The 17,205-nt window shown below is 31.6% G+C and overlaps 3 protein-coding genes across 3 annotated transcripts in view; 2 read left to right on the top strand and 1 right to left on the bottom strand.

Moving 5' to 3' along the window:
• Positions 1–1,017: 1,017 nt before the first annotated feature.
• LOC135125209 (transcription elongation factor B polypeptide 3) lies at positions 1,018–11,807 on the bottom strand. The gene is made up of 6 exons (XM_064050614.1): positions 11,638–11,807; positions 11,458–11,585; positions 10,291–11,403; positions 2,176–2,360; positions 1,701–2,128; positions 1,018–1,645 (listed from the first exon to the last, which is right to left on the bottom strand). Exons 2-6 carry the CDS (start codon positions 11,545–11,547, stop codon positions 1,419–1,421), a joined length of 2,043 nt encoding a protein of 680 aa, XP_063906684.1. The 5' UTR covers positions 11,548–11,585; positions 11,638–11,807; the 3' UTR covers positions 1,018–1,418.
• Positions 11,808–11,933: 126 nt separating this feature from the next.
• Bet5 (Blocked early in transport 5) lies at positions 11,934–12,665 on the top strand. Its single transcript, XM_064050615.1, has 2 exons — positions 11,934–12,237; positions 12,284–12,665. The coding sequence occupies exons 1-2, from the start codon at positions 12,139–12,141 to the stop codon at positions 12,620–12,622; spliced, it is 438 nt and encodes a 145-aa protein (XP_063906685.1). The 5' UTR covers positions 11,934–12,138; the 3' UTR covers positions 12,623–12,665.
• Positions 12,666–14,027: 1,362 nt separating this feature from the next.
• The window catches only part of LOC135125208 (uncharacterized), an 83,516-nt gene continuing 80,338 nt past the window's right edge, over positions 14,028–17,205 (top strand). Inside the window, exon 1 of the mRNA XM_064050613.1 lies at positions 14,028–14,126. Within this exon, the coding sequence (XP_063906683.1) occupies positions 14,051–14,126 (76 nt within the window). The 5' untranslated portion in view covers positions 14,028–14,050. The remainder of the gene's footprint in view (positions 14,127–17,205) is intronic.

The following is a 17,205-nucleotide window of genomic DNA, read 5'->3' as shown; positions in this document are numbered from 1 at the left end:
ATTTTGTGATCACAGATAGCAAAAACAAAAATCCATTTTAAAATTTAAATTCCCATTGTAAACCAGAGTGACATTTGGTTAAATAAAGATAGTAACAAAGAACAACAGAGTTAAAAATAAACGATGTACCAAAAAAATTGTCACAATAGTGCTAGTAGTGAAATGTCCTTCAAGAAATTTGGTGATTTATGGTAGGTACTTAGCTAACAATAGTAGATCGGTACTTAGAGGTACTCAACTTTAAGGGCCGGAATTACCCTGTCCTGAAAAAGTCATTAGATTAATGCGTTTTAAAGATAACACCCGTCAATTTGGAAAATGACGTTGCAAAAATACACAAGGTTTAATGCCATTTTCAGCTGTTCAAGGCTGTAAAGATAATTTTAAAATATATATTAAAGTTCAAATTCAAAATTGTATTAACTTTCAGTGGTCTGTTTTAAATATTTGACAGTTTTTCGATTTAGCTATTCACTACTTTGGTTTGTACACACTTAATTTTTGTACAGTCAAACGAAAATTGTGAGTTCACTTGACAATGTTGTGTACAACTGAAACAACACTTCTTGGGAGCTCAAATTTTTGTGTGAGCTTTCACCACGCAACGGAACAACGAATAAAATAAAAAAGAAAAAAAAACTTGTCACAGAAGAAGATAAACAAAGTCTAACTAAAGAAGTGGTGGCAATGCGCAAAACATTGGCGGTAATTACACGAACAACGTCTTGCGGGTTGCCAACATTTTTTTGTTTCTTCGTCACGTGGTAATCGGCATTAGTAGAAGATTCTGTACATTCAATTAAGAATTAAGGTGGAAATATATTTTTAGGTTGTCCCCATTCACAACGTAAATGTACGCCACTGATCAAAGCTTATGATCACAGACTTATGATACTGACGCATTTTCATGGTGTTTCCTACACTGTTTTGATTGATTTGATTTTTGTAATCGTTGTGTTATCTAGTAACTGTACAGTCAGTGACAAAATAGATGTCGCCTTGGCAATAAAACATCAGTTGCGCCGCAGCGTGTACACCTTTATTACTTAACATATAAGTAGGTCCTTATGTCTATAAAAATATTTTAAATTACTTTAAAATCTAATTTACATAATTACAACAATCGTTCCGACTTTTACACTGTCTCCAGTATAACCTCGTGAAATGACAATATACAATGACAACATATGATACAATCATAACACAATCACATTGCTCAACAGCACCGACGAAAACGTCAACATAAAAAAATCTAAATCATAAAAAGACCGACTGTTAAATCCTAACTAATCACAAACGATAAAATCACGGAACCAATCCTACCACAAACACAAAAACCGTAAAACTATACTTACAGCCGAAACAATAGACTTGTACTAGTATAATCCCACCGCAATTAAAATCGAGTCCCGTTCAGGTTATCTCTTGAACCTGTTCTTAAAAGAACTTATACTTTTCAACATTAAAGGCGCTTTTTTCGGCTTGGTGGCGTGACTGCTCGTCCTCTCCACCGCCCGACTTCCCGGGTTAGGCACGGCTACCTTCCCGGCCTCTCCTGCGGTGGCCAGCGAGTTCAGTCTGGACGAAGGTGTGACGGCAGGCTTGCGAATATCGAAGGCGGTTCCGTTTTTGGCTTGCTTTCGCGCTGGAACCAAAAAACACATAGAAATTCTAGACGGCTTGGAAACTCTAGAAATTACCTATGTTTCGCGGTGGCTTCGCCACCGCGTCCACGTACGCTAGTTTAGTCATGCGCACTGGGAGCGACTTATCCTGCGATTGCTTGATGTTGGCAGTTAGAGCTTTGAGTTTGGCGTCTCGTTCGTCCAGACACCGCAAGTACATTTCGCGCCAGGTTTCGAGTTCTTGGCGGGGCTTGTTTCTGAATTCCTTTTGGCAGTGTAACTGCCAGAGTTCGTCGGTGTCTTCGATTAGGTAGGGGTTGTGGTGCTCCATCATGTAGAGTTGGTTGGGGGTGGCTTTTTCTAATATGGGTTTTAGGATGATGTAAGGGACGCCGCCGGTGTATTCTAAGGCGTCGATGTTGTCTTGGAGGATTCGGGTGCACAGCTCGAAGAGCGACGGGACTTTGCCGTAACCTACTTTATTGCCTGAATAAACCTTAGTCCTGGAATTTTGAATTAGATAAAAATTTTCAAATCGTGTGTCATGTACCTTTGGTTCTTGGAACTGATGATGTTGCTGAGGGTTTCGGACTCCGACAAGAACTTCTTGGGTTGGGCATCGGAAGATAGTAGATTACCTAGAGGGCGATAATTGGGAGTGATTGAGGGGAGGAGGCTTGATAGATTCAGATCTAGAGGCTCGACGACTGGTTCTTTTAATAGTAATTTAGGAACCTGAAAACGGAATTATAGTGTTATTTTTATATTTTGGTTACATTTATAATTATTGTTAATGTAGGCAACCAACATTTTTTCTCAGGTGAGTTTTTAATTTATGATCTTATTTTGGTAACATTTTTAGTTATTAATGTAGGTAATGTAGTTTTTTATTTATGACCTCATTACAGAGGCTGCGTTTATAATCCAGGGTTCGAAAATAAGAATTTCTTTTGTTATAAAATACTTTTCCACACCCTTAGAACCTCACCTAAATTTAAATAATTTATCTAAGATTTTTAGATAGAACTTCCCTCGTCTTTGAAACACAATAGCATCGATTTTCATGTTCATTACTTCTGAACATCCCCTGTAAATTTAATTTTTTGATGTTGCATGCTTGTCTGGTTTGTACAGTTGTGTATCTGCGCCAATTTTTATGGTCTGAAACATAAAAGGGTCGTTCAAAATTTTCACTTACTTTTTTTAAATTTAGGGGAGGTTGTGTGGTACTGTTTTTTTTTACAACTAATTACGTCAATACTTAATAGTTCATTAACATATTATACTTTAATCACCCATACTCCGCCACTGCCTTTGATTCAAAAATTCAGAATTGTATAACAAAATTGTTGCACTTTTACTTTGAAATTGCGAAATCGAATGCTTTGAGTCTTGCAAACGTTTTAAGGTTATCGAAAATATGGTAAATTGTCAATAAAAATTTATCCCCTCCAGAATTTTACAATTCTGTCGAATAAATGTTATTTAAAAGTTAAAAGATAACATGGTCTTGAACTTGTGGTTTATGAATCTGTATTGAATCTTAGACATCGAGATTTTTGGAAAAAATCAAAATTGTATAGGAATTTTTCTAATTTTTGATTTTTCAAGTTTTCGATATTTCTGTTTTGGGATTTCTCAATATGTATTTCGATTTTTTTTTTATCGTTCGATCTCCCAATTTTTTCTATTTTTCTATTTATCGATTTTTCGACTTTCCGATTTTTGGAAATTTCAATTTCTCTTTTTAACACATTTTACACTAAATTTTACACTTTTTTCGATTGCTCGTTTTCATGATTTTTCAGTTACATTTTTCGACTTCTCAATGTTTCGATGTTTTGACTTTTCGATTTCTTAATTTTTCAATTATTTGATGTTTCAGTTTTGGGATTTTTCAATTTTTCTTCGATTTTTCAGTTTTTAGATTTTTTGGATTACTCAATTTTTCGATATTTCACTTCTACGATTTTTTAAATATGTATTATATTTTTAAATTTTTTGATGTTTCGATTTCTCAATTTTTAATGTTTCGAATTCTTGATTTTAGATTTTTCAATTTCTCAATATACTAACTTTTCCGTTTTTTAATTGTTTGGCTTACCTTTTTTTTTAATTTAATATTTTTCAGTTTTTAATTTTTCCATTTTAGGCTATTTAGATTTCTCGATTTTTCGACGTCTCAATCTTTTGAAATTTCGATTTCTCGATTTTTCAATTCTTTAATGTTTCAGTTTTGGGATTTTTCCATTTTTCGGTTATTCAATTTTTCTTCAATTTTTTAATTTTTCGATTTTCAAATATTATATTTTTCAATTTTTTGATGTTTCGATTTCTCGATTTTTTGACTTCTCGATTTTCCATTTTTCAGTTTTTCGATTTTTCAATATGCTAATTTTTCAGTTTTTAATTCTTCATTTCAGGCTATTTATATTTCTCGATTTTTCGATTTCCCCCTGTTTCGATTTTTCAGCTTTTCGATTCTTCAATTATTGCTCTTCGGTTTTTACATTTTTTTGTTTTTTCGATTTATCAATTTTTCGATTTTTTAAATTTCACAATTTTCAATTTTTTGATGTTTCGATTTCTCGATCTCTCGATTTTTCGACTTCTCAGTTTTAGATTATTCGACCTTCAAAATTTTCGATTTTTGAATTTTCAATTTTTCAGTAGTTAAATTTTTCAATGTTCGATTTCTCGATATTTTGATATTTCGATTTCTGGATGTTTCAATTTTTCGTTTTTTTGAATTTTACAATGTTTTGATTTTACGATTTCTCGGTGTTTCGATTGCTCGATTTTTCAATTTTTTAACAATTCAATTTTTCAAATTTTCGATTTTTTGACATTTCGGTTTTTCGATTTTTAAAATTTTTTCGACTTTTCGTTTTCTTCGTTTTTCAACATTTCAATTGTAGGAATTTTTGAATTTCTCAATCTTTCCACATTTTCATTTTTTAAATTTGTAACACTTTTCAATGTTTCGATCCAACGATTTTTCGGTTTTTTCGACTTATCAGTTTTTCGATTTTTTAAATTTCAGATTTTTCAATATAAAATTTTTGATTTCTGAATTTTCAATTTTACAGCAGTAAAATTTTTCAATTATTTAATTTTTCGATTTCTTGATGTTTCAATTTTTGACTTTACGATTTTACAATTTTTTGATATTTTTTCAATTGCTCTTTGTTTCAGTTTTTCGATTTCCCGATTTTTTATTTTTTAACAATTCAATTTTTCGTATTTTAGATTTTTTGACATTTTGGATTTTGAAATTATTCGACTTTTCGTCTTTTCAATTTTTCACTATTTTAATCTCTGGGATTCTTCAATTTTTCGATATTCTAATTTTTTCAACTTTTCGATTGCTAGATCTGGCGATTTTTCGGCTTTTGAAATTTTTGGATCTTCGATTTTCCAATTTTTTTGATACTTCGATTTCTCGATTGTTAAATTTTTCAATTTTTTTCCATTTTTCATTTTTTTGGTATTTCCATTTATCTATATTTTAAGTCTTACATTTTTCGATTTTTTAAATAATTTAAATTTTCGACTCTTCAATTTCTCAAGTTTTCGATTTCCCAATTTTTCAACATTTAAATTTTTTCAATTTCTGCATTTCCCAATTTTCCAATTTTTTTTTAATCTTCAATTTTTTGATTTTTGATTTCTCCATCTTTCGATTTTTAAAATTTTTGATTTTTCTTTTGTTTCTATTTCTCAATTGTTCAATTTCTCAATTTTCCTCCTTTTTTCAATTCGATTTATCGATTTCTCGTTTTCTTGATTTTTAACAATTAAATTTTCGACTTTTTCAATTTCTCAATTTTTCAATTCTTTGATGTTTTAGGTTTGGGATTTTTAAATTTTTCGGTTATTCAATTTTTCTTTGATTTATCAATTTTTCGATTTTTTAAATTTTAGTATTGTCGGTTCTTCAATCTTTCCATTTATCAATTTTACGAATTTTTAAATTTCAGATTTTTCAATTTTTTATTTTTTTATTTAAATTTCGATTATTCGATTTCTGGATGTTTCAATTTTTCGATTTTTCCATTTTTTTCAGTTTTTCGATTTTTTAAATTTTACTTCTTTCGATTTTACGATTTTTTGGTGTTTCGATTCCCCAATTTTTTATTTTTTAGTAATTCAATTTTTCAAATTTTCGATTTTTTGACATTTGGGTTTTTCGATTTTTAAAATTTTTTGACTTTTTGTTTTCTCAGTTTTTTAACATTTCAATTGTAGGAATTTTTCAATTTCTGTATTTCTCAATCTTTCCACATTTTAATTTTTTAAATTTGTAACATTTCAGTTTTTCAATGTTCCGATCTATCGATTTTTCGACTTCTCAGTTTCGGATTGTTCAATCTTCAAAATTTTTGATTTTTGAATTTTCAATTTTACAGTAGTAAAATTTTTTAATTATTTACTTTTTCGATTTCTCGATATTTTGATATTTCGATTTCTCGATGTTTCAATTTTTGACTTTACGATTTTCCAATTTTTTGATGTTTTTTCAATTGCTCTTTTTTCAGTTTTTCGATTTCCCGATTTTTTATTTTTTAACAATTCAATTTTCCGAATTTTCGATTTCTTGACATCTCGGATTTTGAAATTATTCGACTTTTCGTTTCCTCAATTTTTCACCATTTCAATCTCTGGGATTCTTCAATTTTCCGATATTCTAATTTTTTCGACTTTTCGATTGCTAGATCTGGCGATTTTTCGAATTTCGATTTTTCGGCTTTTGAAATTTTTGGATCTTCGATTTTCCAACTTTTTTGATACTTCGATTTCTCGATTATTTAAGTCTTACATTTTTCGATTTTTTGATATTTCGATTTTTTCAATTTCTGCATTTCCCAATTTTTCGACTTTTTCGAATCTTCAATTTTTTGATATTCGATTTCTCGATCTTTCGATTTTTTGATTTTTCTTTTGTTCTATTTCTCGATTGTTCAATTTCTCAATTTTCCTCTTTTTTTCAATTACATATTCGATTTATCGATTTTTTAAATTTAAATTTTTCGATTTCTCGTTTTCTTGATTTTTAACAATTAAATTTTTCGACTTTTCAATTTCTCAATTTTTTAATTTCTGCATTTCTCATTTTTCGAATTTTTGACTTTTGGATTTCTCGAATTTTCAATTCTTTGATGTTTCAGGTTTGGGATTTTTAAATTTTTTCCGAATTTTCAATTTTTCACTTCTTCGACTTTTTAAACATTATTTTTTTGAACTTTTTAATGTCAATTTCTCAAGTTTTTGATATTTAATGTTTCGATTTTTTTAGTTTTAGAATTTTCCATTTTCTAATTGTTCTATTTATCGTTTTTTTGAATTTAAAATTTTTCAGTTTTCAACTTTTCGGTTATTCAATTTTTCTTTGATTTATCAATTTTTCGATTTTTAAAATTTTTCGCCTTTTCATTCTCAATTTTTCAACATTTCAATTTCAGGAATTTTTCATTTTCATCTCGATTTTTCGGTTTTTGAAATTTTTGATTTTTTGAATTTTTCAATTTTTCGGTTTCTAAAATTTAGAATTTTCGGTTCTTCGATCTTTCTATTTCTCGATATTTCGGTTTTTCGGCTTCTCACTTTTGGATTTTTCCATCTTCAAAATTTTTGATTTTTGAATTTTCAATTTTTCAGTACTTAAATTTTTCGATTATTCAATGTAAGATTTCTCGATATTTTGATATTTCGATTCCTGGATGTTTCAATTTTTCGATTTTTTAAATTTTACAATGTTTTGATTTTACAATTTGTTGGTGTTTCGATTGCTCGATTTTTCAAATTTTCGATTTTTTGACATTTCGGTTTTTCGATTTTTAAAATTTTTCGACTTTTCGTTTACTCAGTTTTTCAACATTTCAATTGTAGGAATTTTTCAATTTCTGGATTTCTCAATCTTCCCACATTTTAATTTTTTAAATTTGTAACATTTCAGTTTTTCAATGTTTCAATCTATCGATTTTTCGACTTCAGTTTCGGATTTTTCAATCTTCAAAATTTTTGATTTCTGAACTTTCAATTTAACAGTCGTAAAATTTTGCAATTATTTAATTTTTCGACTTCTCAATATTTTGATATTTCGATTTCTCGATGTTTCAATTTTTGACTTTACGATTTTCCAATTTTTTAATGTTTTTTTAATTGTTGTTTTTTTCAGTTTTTCGATTTCCCGATTTTTTATTTTTTAACAATTCAATTTTCCGAATTTTCGATTTCTTGACATTTCGGTTTTTGAAATTATTCGACTTTTCGTTTTCTCAATGTTTCTCCATTTCAATCTCTGGGATTCTTAAATTTTCCGATATTCTAATTTTTTCAACTTTTCGATTGCTAGATCTGGCGATTTTTCGGCTTTTGAAATTTTTGGATCTTCGATTTTCCATTTTTTTTGATACTTCGATTTCTCGATTGTTAAATTTCCCAATTTTTTCCGTTTTTCATTTTTTTGGTATTTCAATTTATCTATTTTTAAGTCTTACATTTTTCGATTTTTTGATATTTCAATTTTCCGATTTTTTTAATAATTAAAATTTTCGACTTTTCAATTTCTCAACTTCTCAACTTTTCGATTTCCCAATTTTTCAACATTTAAATTTTAGGATTTTTTCAATTTCTGCATCTCCCAATTTTTCGATTTTTTCGAATTTTCAATTTTTTAATATTCGATTTCTCAATCTTTCGATTTTTGGATTTTTAAAATTTTCGATTTTTCTTTTTTTTCTCTTTCTCGATTGTTCAATTTCTCAATTTTCCTCCTTTTTTCAAGTACATATTCGATTTATCGATTTTCTAAATTTAAATTTTTCGATTTCGGGCTACATATTTCGATTTTTTGATTTTCCGATTTTTCGATTTCTCATTTTCTTGATTTTCAAGAATTAAATTTTCGACTTTTCAATTTCTCAATTTTTGAATTTCTTCATTTCTCATTTTTCCAATTTTTGACTTTTGGATTTCTCGATTTTTCAATTCTTTGATGTTTCAGGTTGGGATTTTTCAATTTTTCCGTTATTCAATTTTTTTTCGATTTTTCAATTTTCATATTTTTTCGAATTTTCAATTTTTCGGTTAATCAATTTTTCTTTTATTTATCAATTTTTCGATTTTTTAAATTTTTTGATACATATTTCGATTATTCGATTTCTGGATGTTTCAATTTTTCGATTTTCCAATTTTTTTCAGTTTTTCGATTTTTAAAATTTTATATCTTTCGATTTTACGATTTTTTAGTGTTTCGATTCCCCGATTTTTCATTCTCAATTTTTCAACATTTCAATTTTAGGAATTTTTCCTTTTCATCTCGATTTTTCGATTTTTGAAATTTTTGGTTCTTTGATTTATCAATTTTTCGGTTTTTTAAATTTTATAATTTTCGATTCTTCGATGTTTCTATTTCTCAATATTTCGATTTTTCGACTTCTCAGTTTTAGAATACTCAAATTTTTAAAATTTGATTTTTGAATTTTTCAGTAGTTAAATTTTTCGATTATTCAATGTAAGATTTCTCGATATTTTGATTTTACAATGTGTTGGTGTTTCGATTGCTCGATTTTTCAAATTTTCGATTCTTTGACATTTCGGTTTTTCGATTTTTAAAATTTTTCGACTTTTCGTTTTCTCAGTTTTTCAACATTTCAATTGAAGGAATTTTTCAATTTCTGGATTTCTCAATCTTTCCACATTTTATTTTTTTTAATTTGTAACATTTCAGTTTTTCAATGTTTCGATCTATCGATTTTTCGGTTTTTTCGGCTTATCAGTTTTTCGATTTTTTAAATTTCAGATTTTTCAATTTTTTGATGTTTCGGTTTTTCGACTTCTCAGTTTTGGATTTTTCAATCTTCAAAATTTTTGATTTCTGAATTTTCAATTTTACAGTAGTAAAATTTTTCAATTATTTAATTTTTCGATTTCTCGATGTTTCAATTTTTGACTTTACGATTTTCCAATTTTTTGATGTTTTTTCACTTGCTCTTTTTTCAATTTTTTTCAAAAGAATTTTTCAATTCTTCGAAATTCTAATTTTAAAATTAGAGCACCACCGCTAAAATACCTGAACATAAATATACCACAGTAGCGAAAACACCAATGAAAATATTCTTAGTACGTTATAAAACATTAAAATATTATCTTTATAGGACACGGTGTTTATGACCAACAATCTTTAATATAGTTAGAATAGGTACAGATAGTGCGATAATTTTTTGGTCGGCTTATTGTTCCAGCGCCTGTTTTCGAAATGACCCCAAAACAAATCATCAGATAACATTGTAAACATTAGATTTTCATTTCAACGGTAAATAAATTACTTCCACCTACATCATAAACGTTGATAAAAAAATCTTTGAAATGCCGTCAGATTATCGAACTGAACAAATTTACAAAAGATGGAAACGTTTACTTAAAAAGATTAACTTTCGGCTATAAAATAACCAAATACACATCTCAATACCGGTTGCATAACGTATTTTGGACCCATCCCCTCTAAAAAACTGATGACGTCATCTTAACACATCCCGAATCGATCGCATGTCGCCATGACGTCACGCATGTTTTAAAGCAAATAAATTTATTCTAAAACGTAATTACGCATGAAAATAAATGCTAATTGTTATAATGAATAACCCAAACAAAGCAAACATACCGAATCATCTGATTTACTCGGCGGCTTCTCCTTTTTCTCAGTTGGCTTTTTCTTAGCGCTGCTTTTACTAGAGGAGGGCTCGCACATCCCCAAAGCCTCCGCGAAACTCGTTCCAGAGCCGGAATCGATCCCAGTAATTTTCAAACCCCCATTCGCCACCTTTTTCTTTTTTTCTTTTTTATCGTCGCCTTTATCCTTCGTTCGCTCTTTCTCTTCGCTTCTGTGTTTACTCTTTTTATCATTCTCTTTGGTTTTAGAGCTGTGTTCGTGCCTCTTGTAGTCTTCTTTTTTGCTATGTTTGTGTTTATCTTTATGGGTGTCTTTCGATGTACTTGGTTTTTCTTTATCTTTATCAAGTGACTTGTGCGACTTTTTCTTTTCACGACTTCTGTATTCGTCGTCGCTGTCTTCGTCAGACAACTCTCGAATTTTTTTCTTCTCGTGTTTGTGTCTTTTTTCCTTTGATTTAGTTTCATGCTCGCTGTCGTCGTCTGAGGAGTCTCTGGGTTTCTTCTTTTCTGGTTTATCATACTTTTTGTGTTTTCTGTCTCTTTTCTTGTCGTCTTCGCTGTCGCTGTCGATCCGCCGTCTGTGTCTACTGTCACCCTCACTCTTCTTTTTTTTCTTTGGAGTTTCATCCTCACTACTTTCAGCTTTCCTTTTATGTGACTTGTGTCTGTCATGGCCATTTTCTTTATGTCTATCTTTCTCGCTGGAAGATTTAGACTCTGAACTATGGCTTGTATGACCCGATTTCGAGGAATGTTCTCCGCTTTTCCTCACTTTATTTCTATCGTCAGTCTCGTTATGAGTTTTATCACTTTTCCTATGACTAGAAGAATTCTCTCGGACTTGCTCTATCTCAGGACTTTGCGTATCGTCGTCACTTGATTGATCTTCACCAGTCTGATACCCATCTTCTTCATCTTCATCCTCCTCTTCCTCCTGCTCCCCCACCACCATTTCTTTCCACTTAGTGACCAAACGCCTCGCATATTCACCCACTTCTCCACCCAGCTTCCGTAACCCATTCACCGTACGACCCACCCCGGTCTGTTCCAAATGTACCACCTTAATGGGGAGCTTGTACAACCTATCCAAGTAATGCAACAGCTGGAAAAACCCCATTTCACCCAAGTGTCACAAATATTTTTCAAAAAGCCCTACCTTATTATCGTTCCTGTTTTCAGTGTGTCTGTCCAAGCTATCTTGGTAGTGTTTCACCGCTTTCACTAAATTCTCGTCCATATCACCCATTTTCACGTCCTATTATGCGAAAATTCCGAATTCTGCCACTACAAACAGATGGTCACCTGTTAACTCAATAACATTGTGATTTTCGGTTACTGCGCAAAATAATTTCAATGAGGCTTTGTAGAAGCGAAATCGGGTCGGTGTCACTATAAATTCACTAGCATAGTGATGATTTTTGACGATATTGAACACTTGAACCACACACTAGTATTAATCAGCTGTCACTAGAATGCACCTACATGTTACCATGTTGGGGGAATATGGCCGGACTAAACGGAGGACGCGATCGCTAATTTTCAACAACAATAATACAACAATTAATTGTTGGAAACCATGAAATTGTAATTTATTGTAACGAAAGTAGTAATAACATTGCAGCAGAAATGTTCAGCAATTGCAGTCACTATGAACAGTCGAGTCGATATGTAGGAAACTGTAACCAAATTCTTAAATTTTTTGATTACGTTAATTTCCAAAAACTCTCAATCGTTTGAAACGTGGCCCCTTTGGAAATTTTTGGTTTGACCACAAGTTTCAGGTTTAATCTTCAAAGTGCGTACAAAGAGGTTATGTCCACGGTCTGTCACTGTCAACATGACAGTTTATAATATTTACATTTTTGATAAAAGTGGAATTTTGCTTTATTATAACGAATGGAACCGGTTAAAGCAGTCAGGCATGACCAGAGAAGAGGTAAGAACGCAAACTTTGAAAATGGTTACTTTGTACGCTTTTCCAGGAAGGCAAACTGATGTATGGGATGTTGTTTTCAATCAAGTCCTTCGTGAGCAAAATCTCCCCAACGGACACTAAAGAGGGCTTCCTCTACTACAAAACGTCAAAATACACTCTCCACTTTCTGGAGACTCCCTCAGGTTTGAAGTTCGTTTTAAACACGGACAACAACGCCCAGGGAGTGCGGGAGTTACTACAACAAATCTATAGTCAAGTTTTCGTGGAATATGTGGTGAAAAACCCCCTAGCCAAGCTGTCGGAACCCATACAGTCAGAATTGTTCAAAACGAAGCTCGACACTTTCATAAAGCAGTCGCCAGTGTATTTAACAAAAGCTTTATAATTTGTAAATTGTAATAAATAATTTAATAAAATTTTTGTCGCTACACGAATCTGATTGGTTGGCCACGTCTACACTGGAAAACGCTTTTCCAGTATAAATCTAATTTCGCTCTATGTTGTAAACATAATCCAGCCGTAAAATCGCTTAATTAAGCCAATAAAACTAATGCTAGGTGCTATTTCTGCATAAGGCACTAAGAGGAAAATCAGCAAATTACATCAATCATGCACGATTATCTAATTTGTAGTCGACTTCAGCCCCAATCATTCGCATTTAAATTAAATGCGATTCAAGTCGTGCCGACGGTGGTTGAACTCGACATATCTGGAGCAATTTATTTAATATTCAATAAAAGAGAAAAAAAATTAGGTCGCATCTACCGACCGCATGATTGCATCAAGGATATTAAATCTATTAAATCTGTTGGGACTGAACTTCCTATTTCGCTCGCTGCTGCAAGTTTTATTAAGTTAGTGGTTTTTTGCTTAAAAATAAAGATTTTTTTAAATTTAGTTTTCGAGTATGCAACCAGTTATACACCAAATTATGAGAAACTACAAATTATGCAACAAATGTTAATTTTGTAAGAAGTAGTTTCAAATTCAATTCCAGAGGGTGTATATTTTGTTAAAAACTTTCAAGATCCTAAATTGCGTTTACGACGTTTCCCTAATTACACATTCCACGTGGATTCCATTCCGGCCAGAGGTCGTAATTTGGAACCACACAGTCATCAAACTTTCAAAAGGTCGTTTGCACTATTTTATGCGATTTTTACAATTTAAAAGCCAAAAACATTGAACGAGCTTTGGAAAGTCTGAAAGTTGAAATCCGTTTTTGTGCTCATTATTTCGTGTGCATGTTTTAGAATAATAAGATTGGCGAACACAACTTTAAAAGGTCATGTTCTTCTAGAAAATGAGGCCGGGATTTCTTCTTATTGTTTTGTTTTAACCGCACCAACTTTAACTTTCTTATTACAACAACAACCAGCTTATTTCCTTTACGGAGTTTTCGTAACAAAATTAACCAAGTAAACTTTACTAGACGCAGCATTAGTCACGAAAACAACATTCTCGTTAAGCTTCCTTTACATTACCTAATTGGAAACATTTTTTTCGTTTGAATGTTTCCAATAATTGGAAACGTGTAGACGCTAATTACTTTGTAGGATCTTCTCACTGTCTTTTGACACAAAGAAGTCAAACGAGTCGAATATGAATAATTCCGCGTGGGTTTTTTTCGTTCGAAAACAGCCCCAATGATCCCAATATTCGGCATTCCACCCCTTGCATCGGCCATTAATCCACTCTGGACCCTGAATAACCGAAGCCACCTGTGCGTGATGGGATCTGTGCGTCAAAACTCCTGCTAAAAGAGGAAGCGCGCGCGTTCGACCGTCAGTTAGTCCTTGCCACTGCCGAGGACATGTTTTGGATCCTGCGAAGGACGAGGCTTACGAGCGCGGCCGCGTTACTCAACAATCTCAATAACAACAACAGCGGTGAGTTTGCTGTTAGAATTGCAATTTTTATGTGTTATGAGCACGATGAGGCCACTTTTTGGATGTTTTTTGGACACAAAAAAGTTTGGCTGGACGCGCGCTAGTGTAGTCTTGATTTTTTTTTGGAGTTTGAATTTCCCGGCAAGGTGGGTGAAGTTTTTTTTATAAATTTATAAAAGTTTTTAAAAGGAAACAAGTTTTAAAAATCCGTCTATTGAGGAAATGTATAGCGATTTTTTTTATTTAACTAGTCTGTAAGATTACAGTGCTTTAATAAACTCGCAAACGAGAGACCTATTTTTTCCTGCTGTACGAATCATGAAACGTCCCTGCCACCCTTTCTTAGAATTCCCGGTGAATCACAAAAGCCTCCCACTACCAGTTGCACCTCATCCGAATTAAAGCTTCCCTCTTCCAGCTTATTATTTTTCCGCAGACGGATTTTTCAAGCGAAATTTTCAAGCTCTTCGAGCCAATTCGTCTTAACTGTTCCATCAAAAAGTGCCGATTGATCTCTGATTAAGCTCTCAACTCCATCTTTCAAGATTCAATTTGCCTCATGTCAGCCCCGAAACTCGTTTCCGACAGTCTAAACGACCGCTATGATTTCACGGTTAATACAATAAGGACTTTATGCGTCGGTTCTAATGCAGATTAACCGCACCATTAAAACGTCCCATGCAGCATTCACCACTTAGCAGACGTCACACTGTAATTAAATTAAAACTTGAACATATTTCCGACACTTTTTCGTACTTTGTGCACGCACGAAATCGTTAATTTAATTTATTTTTAACGAGAAAACTTTTAAACCGTGGGAGCTTTTAATTTAAGTGCGGTTTGGAGGCTTTTGTGTATGGTAGGTAATAGTGATAAGGTGATTTGGTAGAGTGAGTTTTTCCTCACGGACTCGGCTTGAGCACCCCCACACAAATAAATGCGTTTATTGTGGTGGAGGTTTTAAGTATCCGGGTTTCAGGTGAGTGGAAATAATATCGACTTTATTTTGCAGTGGTTGGAATAAATATGAGGTAACCCAATAATCAACGAACCGAATTCTACTACATTATTGTGTTTATTCCCCCAAAAGCACAATCATGAAATAAAACTGAATTTACATTTTATTGTTCCTATGTTTCCGTGCTTTAATTTTAATTAATTGATCTCGTTACTCAAATTTGCAAACAGAGTTTAGCGAGCTCTTTTGATTGGGTTTTATTAATATTTAATTGATTTTCGTTTTTTCGCCGACTGTGTTTATTTTAGCGGGGTTTGTACGGGTCTGAATGCGCCGTCAGCGCGATTGAAAAATTCTTGGGGTGCAGCAGACCATGATATATGTATGTGGTTGGCATCATTGATTTAAACGCTGCGTCAAACCGAAATGTTTGTTTTATAGAGAAGTAGGCTTAGACGGACTTTCATTGGGTAAGACGATAAGGTTATGGACATTTATTAGGTGATTTTATCACCAGTTTTTAGTCTTTTCGAGCTAGAAAAAATAAGCATATGTTTGTTCGATATTTAAAAAAGATAATTCAAATGTTACCAAAAACCAGAGACCAATTTCATTAGTATGCAGTTTTGTTAAAAATCTTTGAGGTCCTAGTTTTCTTTGAGAATACGAAAAAAACTGCTGCCAACAGTGTTTTTTTGAAAAGAACCTGAAAGATCTTCTATAAAAGAATTTCCGGTGCCCATTGAATTTTTTCGTAAAGAATATGAAAGTCTTGGGGACCATTTGTTTTTGAAATAATCTGAAAGAATATTGACTTCCCTGGTATTATTTTAAGAGTTTGAAAGAATTTTAAGATCTCTAGTTCTTTCTGAGAATTTGAAAAATATCTTGAAGGTCCCTTCTTGTTTTTTTTTTTTAAATAGTTTGAAAGAATCTTAACGACTTCTAGTGGTTTTTTTTTTAACGTTTGTAAAAGGATCTTCGGTGCCCCTATTTTTTTTTTGCAACAATGTGGAGTCTTGGACATCATTGGCGTTTTATTTTTGAAAAAATTTGAATGTATCTTAAGGTCCTATAATTTTTTTTTAGAAAATAAAAATCATAGTGTTTTATGTTTAATAGAATTTGACAAAATCTTTTTAATTTTTAAGAGTTTGAGAGAATTTGAAAGAATCTTGAGTTCCTCTCGTATTATTTTAAGAGTTTGAAGGAATCTTAAGAGCTCTAGTATATTTTTTTTAAGAATATGAAAGAAATCTGAAAAGAATCTGAGAAAATCTGGGAATTTCTGGAGTTATTTTTTGAAAGAATCTAAAAAAATCTGATAAAGAATATGAAAGTCTTGAGGACTACTCTGTTTTATTTTTGAAAGAATTTGAACGAATCTTGACTTCTCCACGTATTATTTTAAGAGTTTGAAAGAATTTTAAGAAGATTTTGGAAATTGATGGTGTTTTCTGTTTGAAAGAATCTTAAAGACCACTAATGTGTTCTTTTTAAAATTTGTAAAAAAATCTTCGGTGCCCTTAGAATTTTTTCGTAAAGAATATGAAGATCTTGGCGATCAGCGGCGTTTGGTTTTTGAAATAATTGGAAAGAATCTTTGAGTTTTGAAAAAGATTGAAAATATCTTGGAGATTATTGGTGTTTTCGTTTGAAAGAATTTGAAAGACCCCTGATGTTTCCTTTAAAAATCTGTAGAAGAATCTTCAAGATCAGTGTCTTTTTGAAAAGAATCTGAAAGGATCTTCAGGTTTTTAAAGTTAAAATGTTCTTGGAGATTTTTGTTTCTCATCTTAAAGGCTCCCAATATAACTTTTAAAACTTTGTAAAAGAATTTTCGGTGGCCTTAGAATCTTTTTTGTAAAGAATGTGAAAATCTTGGGGACCAATGGCATCTTGTTTTTGAAAGAATTTGAACGAATCTTGACTTCCCCACGTATTATTTTAAGAGTTTGAAAGAATTTTAAGAACTCAAGTTTTTTGAGAATTTGAAAAAAGTCTTGAAGGTCCCTGGTGTTTTATGTCTGGAAGAACTGGAAAAAATCTGGATATATTCGATTTTAATTTTTAAAAGAATTTGAAAGAATCTTAAAAGTGTTTAGTTTTTGAAAGAGGTTG

Source organism: Zophobas morio, unplaced genomic scaffold, assembly GCF_036711695.1.
Source record: "Zophobas morio isolate AGI-343-1 ecotype UQ-CSIRO unplaced genomic scaffold, CSIRO_AGI_Zmor_V1 ptg000008l, whole genome shotgun sequence".
Lineage (NCBI taxonomy): Eukaryota > Metazoa > Arthropoda > Insecta > Coleoptera > Tenebrionidae > Zophobas > Zophobas morio.
Note: the sequence above shows the minus strand (reverse complement) of the source record. Positions and strands in the feature narration are given on the sequence as shown.

What these genes read in the sequence shown, in the direction of transcription:
- LOC135125209 (XM_064050614.1), bottom strand. Translation starts at nt 11,547, where the DNA reads ATGGGTGATATGGACGAGAATTTAGTGAAAGCGGTGAAACACTACCAA. An exon ending in ATCAGTTCCAAGAACCAAAG is followed by an intron (nt 2,129 to 2,175) that starts GTACATGACACA and finishes TCAAAATTCCAG; the next exon opens with GACTAAGGTTTATTCAGGCA. An exon ending in GAAGCCACCGCGAAACATAG is followed by an intron (nt 1,646 to 1,700) that starts GTAATTTCTAGA and finishes TTTTGGTTCCAG; the next exon opens with CGCGAAAGCAAGCCAAAAAC.
- Bet5 (XM_064050615.1), top strand. Translation starts at nt 12,139, where the DNA reads ATGACAGTTTATAATATTTACATTTTTGATAAAAGTGGAATTTTGCTT. An exon ending in CAGGCATGACCAGAGAAGAG is followed by an intron (nt 12,238 to 12,283) that starts GTAAGAACGCAA and finishes ACGCTTTTCCAG; the next exon opens with GAAGGCAAACTGATGTATGG.